General features: G+C 54.3%; 1 protein-coding gene across 2 annotated transcripts in view; it reads right to left on the reverse strand.

Moving 5' to 3' along the window:
• SMG6 (SMG6 nonsense mediated mRNA decay factor) overlaps positions 1–24,026 on the reverse strand; it is a 104,173-nt gene that overhangs the window by 44,280 nt on the left and 35,867 nt on the right. For both annotated transcript variants that reach the window (XM_063402604.1, XM_063402603.1), the window contains exons 11-13: positions 9,654–9,770; positions 8,980–9,148; positions 609–810 (exon numbers count right to left, since the gene is read on the reverse strand). In XM_063402604.1, coding sequence (XP_063258674.1) covers positions 609–810; positions 8,980–9,148; positions 9,654–9,770 — 488 coding nt within the window. The remainder of the gene's footprint in view (positions 1–608; positions 811–8,979; positions 9,149–9,653; positions 9,771–24,026) is intronic.

Below are 24,026 nucleotides of genomic sequence, written 5' to 3' on the forward strand. Positions count from 1 at the left end.
CCCCCAGATCCCTCCTGGCCAGGTGGTGGCAGAGAGCAGACCCAAAACCCCACATCAACAAGGGAACTGATTTCATTATTCTAAAAACAAACAGCCAAAGGAAAGTTCAGCCTAGAATGGGCTCCTAGAGCAAAGAAAGGAAAATAGAGAGCGGGCAGTGGGGAATGCTTCATATTCCTAAAAGCCTTTTGTACGTTAACACATGGTGTCTGCTTCTCTCTAGTCACCTATTTATCACTCTCCTCTTTAGAGAAGGAAAAAAGTCCTGGCTGCCTTCCTAAGGCAGAGTTTTGTGGCCGGGGGGAGGGGGAGGGTGCTTTAAGCATGATGCAAACCATTTGGAGTGCACCGAGAGCTCTGCCAACACAAGCTGCACTATTTAAACAAGTGAGGAAATGATCGTATATACAACATGCCAGCGAGCACACACACACCAGAGGAAGTCGAGAGGGGTTTTCATGACACAGAGCTGGATGTCAGCGGCTGAAAGGTCGATATTTTCCCTTAACACCCTTCTCAATGACTTAATCGTGTTCCGTTTGCACAGAAAACTTCCCAAGAATAAAAGTCTGGAGGAATCGAGGGGGGATGTTTGGCCTACTGCTGACCTTGTCCGAGGTCCTCTCCACGTAGCAGGGCTCCTGGGGGGCGACCAGCAGGGGAACGAAGCCCGAGAGCAGCCGATCCTCTTCCAGGCTAAGCAGGGCAAGGTCGTCATCTGGGTCCTTGTACAAGGGCACCTCCGACTGATTCACTGTGGTCAGTATGTTACAGAAGTCAGCCAGCGTCGCCCACACATCTACTGAGACCCTGGGAGAACGAGGAGAGACGTGAGCAATTCAGGGCTGGAATGCGTTGGGAGTTGCCTGCGATGCTGCAGCGAATACCAGAGAGGTGAGGCGAGGCAGGCACCGCCGCTGCCCTGCCCCGCGGGACGGCCCCGCCGCAGCTGCGCTGGCACCGGCCCCGCCACGCACCGTGACCCTCACCCGGCGGCGCTGCCACCGTGTCCCCCCGATGGGGACAGCTCCCGGGGTGTCACCGCTGCCCTGCCCTGCCCTGCGGTGCCGGCAGGAGCCCAGCCCGCTCCAGATGGGAGAAGGGATGCTCGTTACTCAATCTGAAAGCTGCTGGAAGGACAGAGTGAACACCCGCATTGCTGTCGGGGCTGGGGGGCTCTAATCCACCCTGGGGGGCTCCAGCCCAGCCTGGAGCATCCTCTCCTTCGCCTCCTCTCCTTTGTGCAGCTCTTATCTGCTGTGACCATGCAGCCACGCTCTGCAGCACAGAGATTTTCACGGTTAAACCCCTGCCATGGGGGGTTAAAGCTGCGTTTTGCTTCTGGCCATGGGTTTCAACCCTCACCAGTGACCTGCAGAGCTGCCTCTGCCGTGTCTCACGTTCCCAGAGTGGCAGAGATGTCCAGGGTGCAAACACGGGAACCCTGAACCGCTTCCCATCACACATCCCCATGGCTGAGCACAACCTGGGGATGTCCCAGCACCCCAGAGGGAGCCAGTGTGGAGAAAGCAGGGAAACAACAAACACTGGGGTACTCCAGCTGACCAGGCTGCCTAGCACTGCATTTCTCCCTCCTGTTCCTACAAACACTCAGACTGGGGCATTTTTTAGGATGTAAACTGGGATTTGAGTAGGAAATAGGGGAAACTGGGGCTGACGTGCTTCTGGTAAGCTGCTCGTCCAGCCCACACCTCTGGAGAAAAGCACAGGGAATCCAGCATCCCCAGGGGTGCAGCAGTGACCGGTGCAGGCCGAGGCAGCCCAGGGCTGGAGGGAGGCCCCCTGCTCTTTGAACTGCTCCAGGTGGACAGAGTCTGCACTGGGTTATTTACGGGAATCAGTGTACCAGGAAAGCACACTGAAATGAAACATCTTGTTTTCAAGAGCGTCCTGGGAGCCAGGCAGAATGAGGAGCCATTAATCAAAGCCCGGCACATAATCAGCACACATGTAAGGCAGAGTCGCCCACGTCCCTGAGCCAGCCCTAGCCCACGTCCTGCAGGGGAGAAGAGGTCCTTCAAAACCCTCTGGTCACAGACATCAGGAGCTGGGTTCATTCACAAAGCTCCATCGCTTGGCTCAGCCAGGTCTGGCTGTCAGAAATGTTTAAATATGGAAAAAAATAAACAGTTGCAACACGTTTTTCGGAGGGATCTGTCCGAGGCCCTTTGTGATGTAATGGGAAACGCTGCGTTTGTGCTACCAGCTGGAAAATAAACAGAGCTGCGAGGGTTAAAAGGAACTGAACTTTCCACGACCCCTATCTGCAAAAGAAGAAAATAATAAGAGGAATGATCCACTGCCCCACAGCCCTGATAGTTTATCCTCCGGCCCAGGCTGCAGAGACAAGCACCGGATGTGATAGGGCTGCTCTGGGCCACCTCCAAGGCGAGCTCTGCCCATGGGAGATGCACAGGGCTTGGGAGGCTCAGCCTCCCCCAGTGCCCTGCTGGCAACTGGGCTTGGCTGCCTGAGGCCAGTCACATAGCACTGGTGGGGCCCCACGGCCACGGGGGCTCGCTGGGATGAAGGAGGTGCAGAGGCATCAGCAAGGAGAGGAATGGGAAAAGTGCCCAAAAGTGCTGGGGAATGAGAGCACTGGGGTGCTGGGGACAGGCAGGGATGCAGGGGATATTTCCAGGGGGCTGGGACAGCCAGGTGCATGGGGCTGTGGTAGAAGAGAGGGGAAAGAAACACATTGCAGAACGCTCACCCATATTCCCAAAAAACAGAGCTGCAGGCAGGGGATGATGATGACAATGAGGGTGAGAAGGAGGTAGAGGGCAGGGGCAGGATGCTGAGCTGGACTGGGATTCACAGCAGGGCCAGGGTAGTGGGGGCAGGGTTATCAGCACAGATAAAGTACAGGGAGCATCTCCCTCCACAGGGCTTGGCATCCTAAGTCAGAAAAATGCCACAGGAACAGTCTCTGAGCTGGCACTGCTAATGCCCTTGCAGGCACCCAGCCCAGCAGCTCCCTTTCCTCTCCCCCCGGGCAGCACTGCCAGGCAGGGCACCCCTGAGTGTGAGAGCAGCCCCTGTCACTTCATCCTTCACCTAAAGCTTGACAGTGCCTTGCCACATCTCCCATTTGCCCTGGATGTGACAGATTCCCACCCTGGGCTCACTTCAGTCAAACCTCAGACTGTGCTGGCTCCCTGGGTAGCCAGCTCTCACTGCCCTGCTACCCCAGCAGCACCCTGCAGAGCTTCAGAAAGCCAAGGAACTCGAGTTGGCATTTTTCCCTGATTTTCTCCCGTGATGGCAGAGGCAGCACTGCAGAGATCAGTTCTGACCATTCTCTGCCACCCCCTCGGGTGCAGCTCCTCCTCTGCAGCACATCTCCCATCACTGCCACCACCAAGATCATTCACCAGCTGCTGCTGCTGGCAAAGCCAGCGAGGACAAACGGCTCACACTGACACCTACAGCCCTGTGAATCTCCTGCTGGGACATGCACTTGCCCTGGAAGGTCACACAACACTTATGAGCCTTGTCAGCCTCCTTCTCCCCACTGCCCCTGCCCAGGACCACCTCAGGGCCAGCCCCAGGCATTTCTGGCTTATGTCACCCCACTGCCAGAGGCTCTGTGCAGAGCCCAGGCAGCTCCAGGTGCCTGGGAGCTCTGTGCACGCACAGTGCCACAGTTTCACCGTCCCTCAGCGGAGGGAGGCCCCGAATTACTGACACTGAGCCCAGGCACGCAGCTCCCAGGTACAGGGACGAGGCTCCCAGAGCTTTTAACCGAGGAAGCGAGAAGGGGGTGAGCGCGAGGTCTTTCCTCGGAACGGGGGTTCATTCGCTTCCCCACAGACACATTTACATTTGCTTATTCCACTAGGACAGGAAAAAAAAATAAGAGTTAATTTCTTTTTTATTGCCTCAGGATTCCAGGTTTAATGTAGCTGTCAGTGTGAGCGCAGCCCAGCTGCAACGCCGACGGACACGGCCCGGCCAGGCAGCGGCGAGAGCCGTGCAAGTGCGCAGCGAGCTGGACCACGGCCCCGGGGCTGAGCACAGCCCCAGTGAGGCTGGGGAGGGCAGAGATGGTGCCAGAATGGGCATCATCATGAGGCAGAAGGCATGCAGAGAAGCTTCGGGAGAGCAGAGGATGCCAGGGTGATGCTCACCAACTCCCCTCGCGGGGCTCCGGCGTGATCCGCCATCCTCACTGGGGGTGCGGGCTGCCTGGTGATTAATATCAAGCACAATGACCCCATGTTACAAGCCTGCGGGGGCCTGTGGAGGTGGCCATTTCCTGTGTAATACCAGCTTGTTTAAACACTAACATCCAAACTGCACAGCTGCAGCACAAGCCCGGAAAGCGCGGCGCAGAAGAAGCCCTGCATTGTGTTCCCAGGCGCTGCCGAGCCGCGCTGCCGTGCAGATGGCAAACGCCTCGGGCCGCGCGCCCGGGGCCAGGCACCGCCGCCTCTGGATCCTCTGGATGCTCTGCATCCTCCTCCCGGCCTTTCCTCTCTCCTGGGCCACGGGAAGCTGAACTAAAAGTGGCTCCTTTAAAGGGTTGGCCATGGGAGCTCTTCCCAAAAGGCCTTCACCAGCTGTGTGTGCACTCAGCCAGAGCAGGGTGAGGTGGTCACAGCTCCTCTGCATCAGCGATTCTGCCCTGCACATGGTCCCCCTTGGCCAGCCAGTCATTCACAAACCCATTCCTCTCCCAGGAACCCACCTTTGGAGCTGGAGGGACACTCTTTACCCAGGAGAGGTGCAGTCTCCTCCCAGCCAACCTCTTCTTTGCCATAGCCCCCATCTCCACAGAGACTTTTGGCTTCTCCTTTGGCCGACTTTATCTCCAATCTACACTACTGAGACACCTCTGAACCCTGGCTTTGATGTCTCAACAGGGAAACTGGTGGCCAGCGTTACTGAGGATGAGATCTGCAGAAGGGATTTTCCATTTAGTCTGCAGCAAACTCCAGCAATGTCTTGGCACCCCTGTGCAAGACTCTGTCCATCCCTCCCAGTGGGAGCTGCCATCTCAGTGACACTTCTCAGTGAGACTGATGTGATGAGAGCAATCTGGCACATCTCTCTGGGAAGGTAAGCTCTAGAATGTGCTCACAGCTTTTGGATTTAATTTAATACTTGGTTTAAATTAACCATTTTTAAATGCTTGCAGACAGTCTCCACAAACTGAGAGGCCCTTGGCCCCATGTGGAAGGAGCATGGATTTGCCAGGGTCAGCCCTGCAGCAGTGTCTGTCTAGCCAGTGGCTTCCCCATCAGTCCTTGGGCTTCATTTAGCAGTGGATTCATTGTGGCAACAGAACAGAGCAAGGAGCAGCTCTGTCCAGCCCTCTTCACCTTCTTCCCAGCCACACATCCTGAAAGGGGACGGAGTCATTTACACAGCAGCCTCCTTGGAGATCCACCTTTTGAGCCATCTGCTGCCAATATCTGCCTTAGGGGTGACCCACCCTGCTTCCTTTTTCCCAGAATACCTGCTTTTACACCGCAATCTTTGCAATTCACTGCTGGGGACATTTGGTCTGAAAGATGCTTCTCCAACTGCCTTAAACAATGACCTGCAGAGAACTCAACACAAGGTTTGCCACGAAACATGAAGACAGAAATTAATTTTAAGATACAAAAGTGACAGCTGCTTGCTGCTAGAAGACCTGGCAACACCTGGTTCAGACACACAATTCCTGAGGCACTGAAGCAGAGATGTCCAAGGTTAAGTTTAGCTCCTATTCTGGAAAGACGTGAGGAAAGAGTCATGGAAAGCTCACTGAGAACCTCTTCCAAAATAGGAAGGACACCTTTCACCTCTCAAATACACACAGAGAGGTAGTTAGGAAGTCCAACAACTGAAAACCTGTTCCAGGGCATTCCCTGAGCCATGATGACCACGCAGTGTGGCCAGGAGCTGGAGGAGTGCACCAGACCAAGAAGGGTGGATTTGGGAAAAGACAAAGCTCCTCGCTTGGGTTGAATCCAAGACTGCTGAGCCCCTAGGTAGGGAGAGGATGCCTGCCAGGAAGCAGGGTTCACTCCCAAGCTCCCACCAAGAAGAAGGACCCTGAAGACACATCCTCCTGAGCTCTCATCCCACTCCACGGAGCCCACTCCCGCGTGGCTCACATCCATCTGCCGGCAGCGCTCACCCCTCACACCTTTCCCTCCGCCTCTGTCCAAGGGGGAAAGCAGCGAGCTGAGGAATTTGGTGTGGGGTTGGTTTCGTGTTTTTTTTTTTTATTGTAAGGACTCAAATCCAGCAGTGTGATAAATGCATCCGAGCTACAATTAGGAAGATATATAGCATCAGAATGCGAAGGTCTGGGCAGCGTGGTGAAACGCGGGCTCTCCAGAGCCCCAGCTATGTTTCCCATTATGTAACCCTGGTCATGGGCAGACAGCCAGACTCCAAATGAAAAAGAGACTCTGGCTTGGCACCGTTTCTATTTTCCTATCCTCATTCGGGGTCAGCGCAGTGTCATACAGCTGCAGAGAAAGCTCCGGGGATTAAACCTGGGAAAGACTCCAAGACCAGGACCCGGGTTCAAGTACCAGCTGAAAGCAATAAACCAACTGCCACAGCTGGGCTGAGTTTAGACGTTCTCAAAGTCCCCCAGCTCTCTCCCATATGAAGAAGGAGCGATTACAAACATGGCAAGAGAGGCCTTGGGACACACAGCCCCAGCCCAGAGCTCCGGATGAGTCCTGCCCAGCTGCCCTGCTGGCCACAAGCCCAGCCCAGCATTCTGGCCCTGGATGAGCTGCACTTTGATGCGGGCTCTGGGCTCTGAGTGGGCTTCCAGGTGGGTATGAGGCCTGTTTTTTCCAGAAGCTTTAGCACATTCATGGCATCTCTGCAGGGCGCTGCTGTGCTTCAGGGGATTTCTACCTCTTTTTTCTATGCCCATACCATCACAAGAGGCAAGCAAAGTGGTTTAAGAGTATCCAGCCAGCTTCTCTGTTGGCAGTGTGGGATCACAGCATGTCCCAGAGGCAGGAGCATGTGTGACACGGCACAGGTCCCACACTCAACTCTGTAACTTGGCATCTGCACTTGCTTCTCACGTGCTCTCCCTGCTCCTGAGCTCACCCTGCCCATAAACCTTGGCTTACTCCACCACGCCTGCTGCTCTGACCCATGTTTTACTTCTAAACTTCTTTGAAGCTGTTCCTATCTAAACCCCTGGACTTGGTAGCTCTACCTGGTTCCTGAAGAGCCTGAGGGCAGCCAGCAGGCTTGTGTCAATAGAGAGCTGAAACACTAACCCAGCGCTCTCCTTTTCTTTTCCTGTCCCCAGGGCAAATGTTGCAAATCCCAGGTCATGCCCAAGAGCAGAGCTGGTTCCCTGCTGTTCATCACTACCTGCATCTCCATGGAAACTCAGCCACTGCTGCCCCGGAGCCCTGGACCACCAACACCCATCCATCCAAGGGGCCTGGGCTGGAACAGCAGCCTGGCTAGGGCAGATTCTCCATGTGAGCCAAAGAGCACCAGGGTGGAGGAGCTGGGAGCCAGCATGGGGCAGGGGGGACAGTTTGGGCATGGCGGGTAAGAGGGGCTGCTCAGCCACCCTCTGTGGAGAGGCTCAGCAAGACAGAGACACTCGTTCCTCCACGGAACACATCAGGATCCTGTGGAGCAGAGCCCCCAGTCTGTGCCCAGTGCTCCCCCAAGAGCCCTGGGGTGGGCTGCCACTGCCACCACCCCCTTCTCCCACCCCGAGGGGCGAGCAGCAGCACCTGCTTTGTCACCCTGGGGGGACACGGCCCCGTGCCCCACAGGAGGAGGGGGCAGCTCGGCCAGGGCAGGCGCCGAGCGCCGGCTGCGTGAAGCCCATCAGAAATTCCATCTCGAGGCTGCCCGTGGCCAAGGGCTCGGCTGCTCCCCGCGCAGGCAGCGCCAGGGGAAGGGGGGATTGGTGCAGCCAGGCTCACGTGACGGATCCCAGTTTGAGTTCCTGCCCAAAGATGGGCAGCAGTTCACATGAGCAGGCAGCGGTCCCACACCGAGCAGCCGACAAACAGAAAACAGACTCCATCTCCACAAAATGAGGCCCAGAACTTCCTGTGTGAGATTTCCATTTCCTCAGCCAAATGAAAAAAGAACTGGAGTAAGAGGCAATAAACCAGGAGAGCAGGACTGGACCTGACGCACGGAGCGGGGACCCATTAATGGTTAAGCCACTTTGCTGGATTACTCTTAATGCGCCTTCCCATCACCCTGGGTTCTGGCTCCTTTGGATTAACAATAAGACGTGATTTCAGGCTCTGGATCCGGAGTACCGGAGGCAGATGGAAAATCCTGCGGGAAAGCAGCTACGGAGCATGCTCGGACGCTCTTTCGCATACTCCACACTTGGCCCCTCCGCTCAATTTTCTGTCCAAAAATATGCAAATTGCCTAGTCCGCATTATGGACTAATGGGCTGGAATCGGCCAGTTTAGAAAATTAACCCTTTTGTGCGTTGCAGGGTAGGGACAAGCGGTTTCTGAAGCAGAGGGGAGGTGACTTTTGGAGCTCCAGGAACAGGCAAGCTGCTCCAGGCTAGCCCAGCCCAACCAAGGTTGGTCTGACTCAGTCAAAAAAAAAGGTAACAAAATGCTTCTGCTGGAAATCGAGTTCTCTCTAGTCCAGAGGAAGGCCCTGCCTGTCCAGCTGGCTGGGCCAGCAGAACACCTAAAGGAAGGGTATCCCAACAAAACCAGATGCACATCCTAAGCAGAAAGTAAAAATCCACCTCATAAGCCATTTTCTAACACATGGAAATATAGGGCAGCCACCAGGCACCCTCCAGCCTTACTCACACATCAATGAAGAAATCACTGTGTCACCAAAGGTGACAAATTCCCAACCTTCCCTGGGCAGTGGGCCTTGCCTGGGTGCTGAGGTCACAGTGCCACAGCCAGCAGTAAAGAATGAGCAAGGGAAAGGGTGGCACGAGGAGCTCAGGGAGGGAGCAGAAACCAGAGGGTGCACGTACTGTTTGGGGAGCTCAAGAGACGTTGGAGGAGGATTCCAGGTGTCCGGGTGGCCAAGCATCCAGTCCGACCAGACCTTCACACTGGGCAGCAGCTCCTTCAGGTCCTGGGGCAAGGCAGAGACCTTGATGTCATCCTCCTCATCCTCCTGCTCCATCTCTTGTGGCTGAACTGCAAATACAAGACGTGAGAGCTGAGGCAGCTCACCACAGCCAGGCTCAGGCAGGGACTGGGAAAGTATGACACAGATCCCAGCATCCCAGCCTTGGACAGCCACAACCCACAGCAAGCACAAAGACAGATCTGTTCTCTCTCCACGGACTAGCCTGGAGGGTGAGCCAGGGTGTTTGTGATCCCTTTTATTCAGGGCAGCAGGGTGCCACTGCACCAATCACAGAGACAGGATTCCCAGGTCCCAGTTTTGGGAAGTTTCCCAGTTGCTGGCAGAAAGCATGGCCTCAGTCTATCCCTTTCCTCCAGATATTTCTGTCTGCACACTTCAGGGGCTTTCCTGCAGCTGATCTAGCTAAAACCTGGGCAGAGCTTGGGTTGCTGGGGGAGAATCCTAAGGCTGCAAGAGAGGGGAAGGGATGTAAAAACCAGCAGGGAAGGAAGGCCTGACCCCCACCAGGCTGCCTCGTGGGGCCCTGCGTGGATCCTGCTGCTAAGCCCTTACCTGGCACACATTCCCTCAGCAGGTTGGTGCACCTCCTCACCAGGAGTGCAAACATGGAGAGCCCCAGGGCCGTGGCCTGTTCCTGGATGACGGAGCGGCAATCCTCAGAGATGCACTCTAGGACACAGAGAGGGTTTGGGTCAGATATTCCATCCAGTTTCACCTTCACAGCCTCCCTTTCTGCAGCCCACAAGGGGCAGGGGTGAGCAATTCCCTGATTTACACCTGTCCCAGACATAACTGTTCCATGTAGGGAGGAGAAAGGTGGAGAGTAGCTGCTCTGGAGTGGGAAGAGGCTGCAGCCACCATGCCCACACCATGCCCAACCCCATGGCGTGTGCTGAGCCAGCCAGGATCACACTGGCACTCAGGATTCCCAGCACAGAAGCTGCTGCACGGGACTGATGCCTTCCCCTGAGGAGGGGGTTATGTTTAAGTGTTAAAAGGGTAATTAGCTGCATGTTTGATCTCTGTCCCTGCTGGATTTTTAACCTCAGCAGCTGAGGAAGGGGCTCCTCCCATTAGTTTCACAGTCACACAACAGCTTGTCAAGAGAGCTTAATTGGAACTGTTACTCAAGGAGATGCCACATGACCACAGCTCTTCAGAACAGAGCTCGCAGTGAGAGCAAATCCCCCCGGCACATCTACACCCAGCCAGAAACCACTTCTGAGGCTGCCGAGAGCAGCGGGGAGCTGGCTTGAGGGAACTGCCTGGAGCCAGGCCTGGGTTAGGCCACGAGTGCCGTGGGACATGCCAGCCTGCCCCAGAGCTCCCAGAAGAGGTTTAAAGCCTTAAGAGCAGCCTCTGCCCTCCCAACTCGCTCTCCTCCCCGTGCACATCCTCCCAGGATGTGGGGGAGAGGCTGGCTGGGGAGAACCCTCACATTTATTGGGCTCCTACCCATGAGTGCCATTTGCTCTGTGCAGGATGCTCCTCACTGGCTTACTGCAGGATCAGAGCTCCCACGCTGAGAACAGCTGCCCCAAGCCAGGCAGAGGATTTGTACAAACTCACAGGTACTGACACTGAATGGGTGAGAGAAGCCCCAGGGCTGAGGGAGGGAGGGGGAGCCTCCAGAGCCCCCCAGCACCAGCTGCACGTCAGCATGGAGGTGTTGGGAGCTGAACTGCCCAGATGTGGCAGAGCAGGGATTTGGAGCAGACAGCAAGAGGATTAGAGCAAGACACTGAGACCACGTTTAAGCCGGGGCTACCAAAACACCTGAGGTGCAAAGAATAAACAGTGGAGTTTGAAGTTCAAATCATTTCAGAGGAGTGGAGTGGGAAGTTAAAAACATCCAAAAAAGACAAGAACGCACCAAGAAAATACAGGAAAAGCAAGGAGGAGCATCTGAAGGCTGGATTGACAGTTCTTACAGCTGTCAATGAGTTCAGCACCCAGTGTGGAGGGTAACCCAGGGTGGCACCAAAGGCACTGGGAAGCTGAATGAGAGTGCTTTGCTCGCAGAGCCAGGGCTGAGCCAGTGCTGCAGAGCAATGGTAGGAAGTGCTGTACTGCAGGGGCTGTCAGCTTTTGGAGGAAACATAAAACTAAAGATGTGACCACTCTGGGACAGTAAATCTCTTTCATGAAGCCTTTCCCACAATTAAGAGTGTTAGTCCCAGTGCTCTGGCCACAGTCCAGTCCAAGAAATTACTGTTGTCTTCCCCGCGCTCCCTCCTGCTGCACTCGGGTGAGATGCTGAACTGTCTTCTTGTTTTAAATGGACACACAGCAAGACCACGGTGGTCCAGCTGCCACACCAGAGTCTGGCAAGTCCCCTGGGTGGTGAAAATCTCTGGGCATTTCAGCATGGACCCCCACACTTCGAGTGGGCAGCCCCTGGGACTCCAGGGACTGCGCTCAAGCCAGACTCACAGTGATCCCCAAACTGAGGTGGTGCAAAAGCTACATCCTGACCCCCTCCAAAACAGGCAAAGCTTAAAGGTGTTTGTGATGGTGAAGGTGATGAGCATTTCATATTTCAGGGTGTATTTCAGAGACTGGCTCCAAAAGCTGGACCAGTGCTCTGTGGTGGCTGTGGCCAGGCTTGGTCCCAGCCCTTCCCACTGCCACCAGCAGCTCTTGCTGCAGGCTACAATTTCCCCACACAACAATTAACAACCAAAGTACAGTAAAAAGTTTCCTGCACTTGAGCTGTGGCAGGTACAGCTGTCCATCAAATTTCTTGTGCTGCTGCAAACACGAACCGTGTGCCCACCAGCTCATAAAGCCAGGGTGCTCCAATGCACCCCAACAATGCTGAGCCCTGGTACAGCCTGCAGAGCTGCCCCCTGTGCAGGTAAGAGCATTAGGACACCCACACTTAAGGGCTGTTGTCACAGAGTTCCAGCTCAGCTAGCATGGCTGTTGTCAGCTCATCTTTAAACTCATAAAATGCACAAAACTCCCCCAGTCCTGAAAGTTCATTCACCGGATGAGCTCATCAGGCTCATTCCCAGGAGGCTGCTCCAGCACAGAAAGACAAACATCCAGGTGGGTGCTTGTTCAAGACCCCTGAACATGCACCAGCAAAGGCTCTTAAGAGCTTAATTGTAGGACAAAAGAGGAAAGCACCATAAATCATGAGAAACTTTCTCTCTGTGCCTTTTCACCACTTTCCTTGGGAGGCTGGGAGCTTTGGCTTGTCCTGAGCTGGGAGCCAGTAGCTGACAGAGGCTGTGGGGACAAACCCCAGGCTACCCCTGCCACAGGAGACAGACAAGGTGAGGGTACAATCAATGGGCAAAGCACTTGGGGTGCTTAAACAGAAACCTGTAAAATGTTTTGAGTGATGGGAAATAAGGAAACAAACTCTCTGTACCCACTCAGTGTCTGAGCCTACCCTGGCACTAAGAGGAAAACACTTTGTAGAAAATATGCTGAAATGAGGGTTGGAGCAACAAATCTGCTCTGGAGCCCACAGGGCATCATTACTTCTGAGCTGAGCAATGGTCTGTGCTGCTGGTAATGCACATTGAGACATAAACTTATTGGAAAAGAGATGTTTTTGGAGGATAGAGTGACATTTAGGTCATTTCTGTCCCTGCAGTTGCATAGCACTAGTAAAAATGGAGATACCAGCTGCCCCAGACCAACAAGAGCAGCCAGAGAGATTCTGACTGCCCAAGTCAGGGTGAACTCTGTAATTTCCAGATCTGTTTCCCCAGATCCACAGTAGGTGCAGATGAAGCAGAATGAGTGTCAGGTCCATAGGCAACCCTGCATCCTACCCCCGCAGGCTGTCACCAAAAGCCTGGTGACAGAGACTTCAAGTGGCATCAGTGGCACCCCGACAGCTAAAGCTGCCACAAATCCACTCCACTTCCTCCCCTGAAACCCCAAATGGGGCTGTAATCAGATAACCCTCCCAATTCACACCCAGCCACGCTGTGCAGCTGGGGCACGCCGTGAAGGTGTCAGGCAACTGTGGAAAGAAATCACAAACAAAGGAAGGGGCCAAGAGGTCACAAGCTCTGAGGTAGCTGGAGCTGTGGCTCCTCTGTGCCACCAGCAGCCACAGCAGTGACACTCCACAGGAAATCATCCAACACCACCAACCACAACACATTCCCCCTCCACCTTTCTCCCCTTGTAACCCAGCAAACGTCCCTGTAAATGCCAGCCCTGGATAAACAGCTCCTGTCACGTCACCTCTCAGCTCTCGCCTGCAGCCACCCTGTGAGCACCTTCACACAGCTCAGCAGGCTCACAAATGTCACCTCTCAGCTGTGTCACTGCCTTCAAAGGTGCTGCGTGGGTGCGGAGGCGGGTGGGCAAAGCTGGCACTGCTGCCTCAATAAGCGCTTGTTAAACCACCACCTCAGGTCAGGGCTCCTGCACCCGCAGCCAAGACTGACTCAGAGTAAATTCACACCCTCGTCTGTGTTGCTGTACCAACACACAGCCCCTGGAGCCATGCTGCAGCCACGGCAGGGAGCTCAGCTGCCCTAAAAAGCCTCTTTTGGGGGAGCTTCCTTAGGCTGGAGCTGTTTCTTGACCACTCGTAGCCCCACAGCCACATCAGCAAAGCTCTGGTCTTCCACAGAGCAGAGCATTTTAAAGCAGGAGTGTCACCAAACACTTTGAAACAACTGATTTGTACTACCTCACACTTCAGAGGCTGGATTTGCCTCAAAGATCTGGTTTTCTGCACCAGAAAAGTGACAGTCCTGCAGGCCCCTTTGAAGGTCAGGTCTCTGGAGACCAGACTGGCAGCAGGACATGAGCTGTGACAGTTCTGAGCACCCTGCCTGACACTCACCCCTTTTTCTAGCTGGCTCAGACTTTGTTAAAGTTTCCATGCTAGGTGCCTGTCTTAGCCTGAATTCTCCTGGAAATCTTCAGCCAAAACAGCTGGGCCACTTGTGAGAACGAGGCAAGGAAACAAGAGAGTGGCTTACCCGTTTGTAAAAAAACACTTACAACCTTTTCCTTGAGCTAATCTAGCAACTGCAAATGCTGGAACAAGGATCTGAGATTTTGCTGCAGAATAACCTTTTTACCAGAGAGTTTTCCTGTCCTACTAGAAATCTGTCCACACTTGGCCAAGCTATAAACATCTGAAAGACAGCAGTTTTTCCATATTCAACAGGAATTTGTTTCAACAGTTAAAACCTGCTAAGATTTCAGCTCCCTGAGCATGCTCCATCGTCCTACCTCCCTTCATGTGTGTTACAGGCAGCAGAGCAACTGCCCTGCTCCCATCCAGCAGGTGGGGACTTGTGTAAAAATGTCCTTGTACGAGTGACTGCTGCTTGCTGTGAGCTGGAGATTGGACCCAGACTCCTCCAACTGGCGCCCAGGAGATCTGCTCTGAAGCAGAGCCCAAAGGCGAGAGAGGGACGGGGATGGGATGGAAAAAATGGGAGCTGATGAGCATCAGACTGCAAGAACAGAGCAAAAGTAACCGGGAACCAGCGATGGGAGGTTTTTCTGAAGATCAAGAAGAGGAGCCCTCCTGTTTCTTTGCATGTAGGAAAGAGGGTTTTTTTCTAGCTGAGGTCTGGGCTGCACAGAGAGCGCTGTTTTCCTACCAGGACGCAGCTTCCTGCAGGGATTGGATCTGCAGCTGCAGCGCCCTCTGCGAGCTCCTACCTGGGTTCTCCCAGGGTCTGTGGGCTCTGCTCCCACCCAGCCCTGCAGCAGAGCCCGACCCAGGACTTGTGCAGCCATAAATCTACCTGTTCCACGGGAGAGAGGATGAGAGGCAGAGAGAAAGGGGACTTTTGTACCGGGGAGAAATTTGTGTTTCTCTGAGAACATTATATTCATGGAAAACATAAACCAACTGTCGTCAAAGTCGTCTGAGCTCAGGAAATGGAGCGGCCGGGAGAAGGCTGCCATGTGGCCGGATGTTATGTATTTCTAATTAGTGCTATACATCTTTCAGCAGCGAGTGTCCTTCTGCTGGGAAACACAACGCGCTGCCCTTGTTATTGTAACTGTCACAGAGTGCTTAAACAGATAATCTCCAGGAAAAGTGATAAACACATCCCCTCTCCCACTAGGGTGTGCAAAACAGCAGTGCCAAACCTTTATTAGGGCAGCACAACCAACCACAGGAAATGGGAATGGGAAAAGAGCAAGGGGCAGCCGCCTACGGGGAGAGGGATTTGCTGGAGGAAGCTTCTGGTGGCTGCTCGAGTGCCATGTGCTGAAGGAAATCCTGCGAGGACAATCGGGGCACAGCGAGCACAGGACACGTGGGCTGCTCACAGGGATGGAGCAGGGGCAGGGAGTGAGGGCTCCCAGCTGTTCTGCTCTGAGTGTGCCCCCAGCTTAGGTGGAAGGGAGCCACAGCAACCCCTGAGCTTACAAGCAAGCAATGGACATGCTCCTCCATCCACCCATCCCAGCTATCAAAACATAAGGAATGCTGAAGCTTCCACAGTTAATCCAGGCCAACAAATCTCAAAGGAGACCAGATTCCTTTGATTGAAGCAATCAGACTGCTCCAGCCAAGGGTCAGGAGGGCTCCAGTGGGACACTCTCCATGCTGGCCTCTCCATCCACACCTGAGCTGTGGCTCCAGGCCGGGAAGCCCGGAGCAGTGCTGGCAGCAGGTGATCCCAGTGCTGGCAGAGCAGCAAGGATGTGCTTTGCTCCCAGGGAACAACAGCTGAGGCCACCTTTCCTGGTGACAGGGTGAAGGACTGCATGGGAAGGCACTCAAAGGAATGAACAGTCTATGGACACAATCCCAAGGATGACATAAGGGGCTGGCCAGGGGACACAGAACTGCAGGAGCTCGGTGAACACAGGGCTGGGGGCGAAGGCACCCGGCTGATGTGTCAGCACATCAGCTCTGGAGGCACAGACAACTGATTCACCAGCTGGCTGCTGCCCTGAGGGGAAGAGACCCGGGCTGGTCACCTCAGAGCTGACACCACCTGGAGGCAATTCCTCTGCTCCCTCACCCTCAGACACAGCTTTCCCCGTGAGTCACTCCCTGCCAGACACAGCCCTGGCACAGCTACAGGGCAGCCCCCCGGGGTGGGGCTGTGTGCAGGAAATGGGTGAGGAGAGCCCTGCTGCCCGCACACAACCACGGGAATACAAAGCAGCAGGAGTGAGGGGGATGCTCACAGCTGCGGGGCATTTCCCCGACACCCCCTCGAAGGGGACCCGTGAGTCACTGGCACTCCCAGCTCTGGGAACTGGCGAGTCACACACGCACTCATCTGCCCCCGAGAAAGAGCCTGGGAACCTGGAGGCGCTGCTCGGCCTGGCTGATTCCCTGGGAATGATGGGCAGCTCTCCTGGAAGGACACTCCTGACTCTGAGTGAACAGGATGGCAGCCCCAGCCCCCCCAGCAATGTGGCTGAGCTGAACTGAACATCACCACCTGCAGCACACAGGGCTGGACCCCTCCCAAAGCAACCTCTGGATTTTAGTAATAACCTGGATGCCCCCAATCCACCTCCCTGTACTGATGCCTCCCCACGGAGAGGCAGGAAGGTCCTGGGAGGGTCTGGGTCGCAGCAGCAGCAGCGGGGAACTCGCTGCACGTGTTCCCAGAGCAGCTGGGGCCGCCCAGGAGCCTGCAGCTCCCTCTGCAACCCTGACTTGTCCGAGGGAGGGAAGGAGGGAGGCCTAGGAGGTGAGGAATGCCGGGGGCCTGGGGAGGATGGAGCAGCTCTCCCTGTGGAAGCCATTAGATATTCAACACTTCATTTGTTTCCAGCCGTCCTGGACTGCAGCGCTGGGCTCTAGGACGGGAGGCTCTTCTCTGACGTAACCAGGAAGCAGCTGCAAAATTAAGGAATCCCTCATGACATCATAAAAAGGGTCGATGGTTTACAGGGGAAGGTATAAAAATTAATGACATATTCCCACTCGAAGCACAGAGCCTGCCCAGGAGCCACAGGGGAAGCCATGCTCTGCCCAAGACCGAGGGGCTGCCTGCCCCAGACAGCTCTGTGCTGCCAGCTCCCTTTGGCTGATCCAGGAGCTTTTCTCTGGCTCTGATCTAAGCCCAGGCAGGGCTGGATCCTTGCACCTGGGGTGCGATAACCAGCTCAGTATATCCTTCCTGACCCTGATGAACAAAGCTTCAGGGAATGACTTTAGGGACAGCTTTCTTGTGTACTCGGGGCTGGCCAGGAGTCAATGACAAAAAACATCATTGTGAAGTGACTATTAATAATACTAACTTAATAAGAAGTTATTAATTTCCACAGGGAAAGCAGACACGTGCACAGAGCGTCCCAAACACCCCAATTTCTGCAGCTCTGGAAGACCAGCAGGACCTGCAAGAGGAGGCAACAGCAGTGGCACAATGTCCCTCCCCACCACACAACCCGGGCTAGGTCAGAAAGAATGACATTTGCCTTGAGGACAAGCACAAAAGCCATTTCCACTTGAAAAGGGAAAAGGATAGTGGTTTAAAATTAACTACAGCCTTTTCCAGGAAATATCAGTGGAAAGAAGCAGCCATTTTTAGAAATGTTATTCTCAGAAATTTCCTGAAAAGACCCATCAGTCAAAACACAGATTGAAGCCATTTCCACTTGCACTAAGCAGCACTTCGGAGCTCTCCCTACACGCTTGGGGTGCTTGACCCAGCCAGCAAGGACAGGACCCTCTGCCCCCCTGACCCCAGCGAGGCTGTGGAAGTCAGTTTGGGACGTGGGACAGCCCACACAGAGTCAGAAACACTGCCCCTGCCAGGGGAGGCACATCCATCCCAGTTGTCACTAGTCACATTTGCACTGAGACACGCCAGTCCCCGACCTTCACAGCTGGAGCAAAGGCACCTCCAGGCTCACCCATGCTGGCAAACCTGGAGAATTGCCAGAGAAACTCTCATTTCTCAGCACTGCCCTCACCGGAGCGGCTCCGAGCACGGGAGCTGACGCTGGCACTTGTGACACAGGCACAGCAAAGCTTTCACTGCAGATACCCAGAGCCACAGGTTCTGCTGCCAACAGCTGACAGCAACGTGAATTTGACCCGTCTGGCAGCTAACAGGCTGGCAAATCCAAATGTATGTAACTCCTGGCTGGCTCATAAGGAAGCGTGTCCCTCCAAGCTGGCATGCCGGCTCATCAGTGTATCTATAGCTCCAGACCAGCCTGGCACCAGCTGTCTCCTCCTGTGGAGGGAATATTTGCCATGAAATGCACAAGCAGGATGTGACTGGAGATGCTGCAAAGGCAAAAAGGCCCAAAGGCGAGCAGGGTGTTCAGATGAAACAGGGAACGCTGTGTAAAATGAGAAAAATCGTGGATGATAGAAATGGAAAAGGGTTTTAGGGGCACTGCAATGATGCAGAGTGAAAAAAGAGAACCCCTGATGGCCTATCCTCTGTCTGCACACATCTGTCAGCTCTTTTTGATGATGCCAGAGCTATGAACATCACCAGACGAGCCAGTGAGGAGCTGGGGAGCCCAGCTGGGTTACACAGCAGCATGGCAAGAGCTACCAGCCTCCCCCCAGGAGCTGAGTGTGCCCAGCCATAACTGTGTCAGATGTTATTTACAACAGGGAGGAGGTGTGAACAAGACTTCCCAAGAGATTTCCTCCAGCCCTGAGGGAAGTTTTACCAGGACAAGTAACAGCAGCAAATAACAGGCAGCATTTTGCACCCCTCAAGCTCTTGCTGGGGATGGGCATGTCCTTGATAGCAAAATGTGAGCAGACAGCCTGGAACTGGCTTCCCTGGGTGTGAAGCTGGGTGAGCACTTGGAGCCTGCAGTAAAAGCTCAGAGAGCAAGTGCCTGCAGACAGGAGCATTGAGAGAAAGGAACCTTTGATGGGGCAGGAACAGCAAAGTGTGGAGGTTCCATTTCAGCACATTCCCTCCTTTGCTGCTCGTCTTCTGACAGCTTCCTGAGGGCCCAGGGTGGCGGGTTGCAAAGCAAATGGCAAAACATGAAGTGAAATCGTCCCAGCTCTTGGGAAGCAGGAAATCTCAGGGTCTTCATCAAACGCTTGCAAGGCTGATCTGCCTCCTCAGCTCCCACTCCAGCCCTGCCTGGTCCCTCCAGCCCCCCTGGCTGATGGCAGTGGCACCCCCAGGACACCCCACCAAGAGGGGCACAGCCCAGCCACTCTGCCTGCAGTGATTCTTACCTAACAATTTCCATTATAAGACCTTGGTTTCAGTTCCTAAGAACTTTGCCAAACTTTAACCATTTAGGCTGCAATCCTTCATGCCAAAAGCTTTCTTCGAGCTAAATTTATTGGGGAAATTTCAACTACAAAGGTTCAGCCATTTGCCAGAATGAGGTTAGGGAAAATATATTGTTCTTCTCAAGTTAAAAATTCTTTGACCATTTCAGCAAAATCCCTAGCACCTTCACACTTGGAGCAGGAACCAGAAGTTTGGCAGGGGACAGCAGAGGGGTCTGGGTGTGCCTTCTGCCACCTCCACCCTCCTTTGCCAAGGTGGGGGCCTATGGAAATCTGGGTGCTCCCTATCACACAGCTCTCTCATGCCCCTCCAACCAAAGAAGCAGCTGGTTCACCTGCTTGGACAGAAGAATAAACCAAGCCAGGTGACGCACTGGAGAGGGAAAAGCAGGTGGAAAAGGAGGCTGAAGCAGCACAAGTGAAGCACAGCACAGCAGCCCCTTGTGCAGCCCCCTCCCTGCTCTGCTGGCACCATCAGTGGCTGCTCTCCCCAGAGGATCCCAGCCCCACACATGCAGCATTCCTGCCCTGGCAGAGCCTTGTGTGGAGCATCCAGATTTACGTGCCAGCCAAGGATCCCAGATGAGGTCAGCCTGGTTCCACGGGGGAGCTCGCTTTTCTGAAAACTGTGGAAATTACACATGCAAAAAACTCTCAGAACACCAGACTTGGAGGCATCTATGCAGCTTCAAGTCAACTCCATCACACTTACTCACCATAAAGCCGTCCTAACGACACATCACTTTTTCTCCCCTCAAGGTACCATTTTCAGTCAACACAGAAAATTAACAGGCAGCAGAGACCCTCCTGCAGAGTGTTCTGATGTGCTGAAATGTGCACGTGTTCAGTGAGGCTCAGGGCTGCAGGACAAGGTCATGGTTTGGGGGATTAAGATGGAGAACTTGGATTCCATTCTTTGCCTTGGTCCTGAACTTTCAGGGAGATCCAGAAGCCCCCTTAACTCCTCCCAATGCATGTGCTCAGCTATTTCTGTGTCCCTCACAAAATTCCAGTGGAATTTGCAGACACTGGGCAACTCTGCTTTGAGTGGGATCAAAGGCAGCTCCTGAAGGACTGTTTTTAGGAGAACTCAATCTCCTGCATTTCAAGGTGGGCCGTCAAGGGATTAGAAAATCTGGTATTTTCCTTAAGCTCAGTTCCCCATCAATACCTGTTAAAGGTACCATGAGAAAAGGCACCCAAAGCCAAGCTTTGAGCACACACCAGTGAGGTTACACCATCCAATTATTTGGACCTGAATCTTGTAGCTTTTCCTGCACTCCATGTGGCACTGAGCACAATGATAACACTTAATCAGTGGCTTCTCTGGAAAACTCCCATGAGAAAGCAAAGAAATTTTACAAGCAAAAGGACAACAGGAAAATTGAGCCTGGGATCTCTTTGTCCTGTCATCATCTTGTCATCACAGGAGGCTTTGTGTGCCTTACACCACACCACAAGTGCCACTGGGCACAGCCTTCGAGGCTGGCTCTGTTTGGAAACAACCCCTCAGAACGCTCCTCTTGAGGATACAGCCAGATTCACCCACCAGACTCTGGTGGTGATCGGGGGCTGTGGTCCTCTGTGGAAATTTGGAAACAATTCAGCTCCGAGCGATGCCAGGCAAAGGGAGGTTCTCAGGTGTCGAGTGAGTGACTCCCTGAGGGAAGGGCCTCGACCACAGGCACAAACCCACAGCACGCAGAGGAACCATTCCAGGAGGTTTAACATCCCAGCCCCCCTGTTAGAAAATACGATCTCAGTGCTCCAACAACTCGCACGGAGCCGGAGCCTCGGGTCCCTCGCACGTGCGGGCTCACACAGGCAATGGAGCCCCCGCCACGGCACTCAGCAACTAAAGAGCCTGAACCCTGCACATTCATTAACAAGCACAAGACATCACACTTTTATGCCAAATTCCTCTTTCCCCCTGTGATCTGAGATAGGATTGGCACAACTGTGATATTCCCCGCAGCTACTGCTGCTGCAGCATTCCCGGCATGGTTATCCAGAGGGAAAAGCTGTGCTGGGGCTTGGTGGGCTCGCCTTGGGGTGCCCCAGCACCCCTTTTGTTTGCTGCTGTGTCTCCTGGCAGGAGGACACGAGGGAGCTGCGAGCTCCAGCGCCGTTTCCTGCAGAGATTTCAAAACCTGTTGCAGTTCCAAAGCGAGCTTCGATTTCACTGTGACCAGCAGCTCGGAGACTCATAGTTACTATACAGCCGAATAAAATATTTTTTCATAAATTTAACGCCAGCATGTCTGTGTTTGGAAACTTTGAAAATCCATGTTGTATGGTTTACTGCACTGGAAAAGGTGCCAACAGAGTTTCAAAGGAAGGGAAGTGTATAACTGTTTCCTTTCAAATGTATTTTCCAATGGGATCCATTGAGGGAAAAGGCTGGAACTAACTAAAACATTATTAAAAACTGTTATGAAAAGAGACAGAGAGATGGAAAAAGATAGACAAAAACTCCAATACACAGCCGAAAGGGAGGGAGGGAGACAGGCGGCAAGAAAGGGGATATGGGCAGAAAGACACTTTGGGTGGGGAAAATGGGGCGAGACGGGGAGTTTTAACTGGCAGTCACCCTTCGTGGTTTCATATTGTTGCAGATCAATTGATCAGGATTTCAAGTGCTGCTGGCCCGGTGGCACAAGGCGAACCACAGAGTTGGCTGCAGGCACAGCCCTTGCGAACTGCTGACCTTCAGTTTTCAAACCAAAAATATTCCTTGGGAAACGGTTACACCAGGTCCCAGCCCCGAGGCTGCCAAGCGAAAAACAAGCACTACGGACCTGAAGGAACGCCCCGAGTAACTCACACCAAAGCAACAACCAGGGCTAGTAGCCTGAAGTAACTCCCTGGTGTGATTCAACCGGCAGTAACCGCGCGTGACATGTGTGCAGAGGGGCTTGGCTCCTCCGTCCTCCCGGAGCGGGGAGTTCTCCAATCACCCTCCGAAGGGATGAGCGTCGGCCCTCAAGCCGCTCCCGCTCTGTTGGCCACGCTCAAGCTGCTCCAACCAAGCCTATAAATACCAAAGCCATCGGGTCCATACGGTGCAGTCACAGCCTGATTCCAAAACCAGCGCTCCGGCTCTGGGCGCAGCCCTGGGTTTGCTGCCCTGCGAGCGAAGGGGGAGCCGAAAGGGGCTGAGAACTCTTGTTTTGTCAAAGATTTCAGTGCCCTGGCCATCAGGAGGCTGCCAGGGTCGGGGCTGGATCTCTGTTGCTCTGCCAGGCTTCAAAGAGCCAGGCCGGGGGTGGGCAGAGCTCGGCGCACGCCTGCAGAGCTCCAGGCCTGTGGTTCCACGGGGTGTAGTAACCCTGGGCTGTAGCACACATGTCGAGGGATGAGGGGAAAAAAATAAACAGACAGACAAAAGAATGAGGATGCTCTGCCAATTCCAATTGTGCAGCTTTTATTTTAAATGCTTATCAAGCTGAGAAAGAGCAGAGTTCTTGGAAAACAAGGTTTCCTTTCTTCCCATGCCAGTGTCAAACACCCTCAAGGACGGGTACAGCACGGGCGCTCGCTGCTGGCCGCCCTCTCTGCAGCCGCCACCCCGTCCCGTCCCACCCGCCTCGGGAAGGGTTTCCAGCTCACAGCCCTGGTGTTTCTGGTAAAAAGATCTCTCTGTGATTTTTTTTTCTCTTTTTTTTAATGTATATATATATATATATATATATGATTTTTTTTATTAATCTCCAATCTGGCTGGGTTCAAATTATGGCCAATTACCCACCAACACTTCTCGCTAATAAAATAAATTTTTACGGGCCCTAATTACTGCTTTCGCTGAAGTGCTCTACAGGAAGCAGAGAGGCTGCGGGCTCTCCAGACGGCAGCAGACAGGAAAGCTCCGGCGAGGAACGGGCGAGCGAAGGGAAGGGAGGCTGCAGGGGGAGCGCGGCGCGCCGCGTGTGCCGTGCGCACGGCGCTGGCCCGGCCGTCAGGGCCCCGTCAGCCGCGGCACCCACCGCCGGTGACGCAGGGCTGCTGCTGGGGACACGAGTGACGGCCGCAGCGCCACGCCGGGATCTGCGGACGCCAGCCGGAGGGGAAATCGTGTTTGGAAAGGGCTGCATCAATCACACGTGACGGAGAGGCAGAGACGCCTCCCCATCCCCGGCACAGGGGTCCCCCCGCAAGCAGCGCGGAGGGGAGGCGGCTTCTCAGCCCGGCGCCCACCTTTGGTTCTCTCTGTTCCAATCGCAGTTAATTGCAGGAGACACGAATAGCAGAAAATCCCTCTGAGAACGCGAAGCATCCAGCCTGCTCCCTGCTACGCACACACACAGAGGCTGCTGCCAGCACAGCGCAGCCCCAGAGGGGCTCAAGGTGTGACAAATGAGCAGAACCCACCGGGTGGCTGCAGTCCACGGCCCGTCCTGCCTGAACCCCGCTGCTCTGGGGGAGGCAGGGAGAGCAGAGCTGCTGTTCCCCGTCAGGGAACACCCTCCGTGGCAGGAAAGCCGTGGCAAAACCACCGGCTGCTGGAGCCCTTCGCAGCGCGGCTGCCACGCAGGTATCCCGGCTCAGCTGGGGAAACGCGGCTCTGCGAGATTGATTGATTTCCCCCCTCCTCGTTTCTTAACCAGGATTACACTAATTTCCAAGGCTTAATGGAGTCCAGCTGTGATGGGGAGGCAACGCTGCAGTAGTACAAAGACCTTTGCACGTTGGTGCAAACTTGTACAATGCTCGGCACACACACGCACACACACAAA

Source organism: Prinia subflava, chromosome 8 (genome assembly GCF_021018805.1).
Source record: "Prinia subflava isolate CZ2003 ecotype Zambia chromosome 8, Cam_Psub_1.2, whole genome shotgun sequence".
NCBI lineage: Eukaryota > Metazoa > Chordata > Aves > Passeriformes > Cisticolidae > Prinia > Prinia subflava.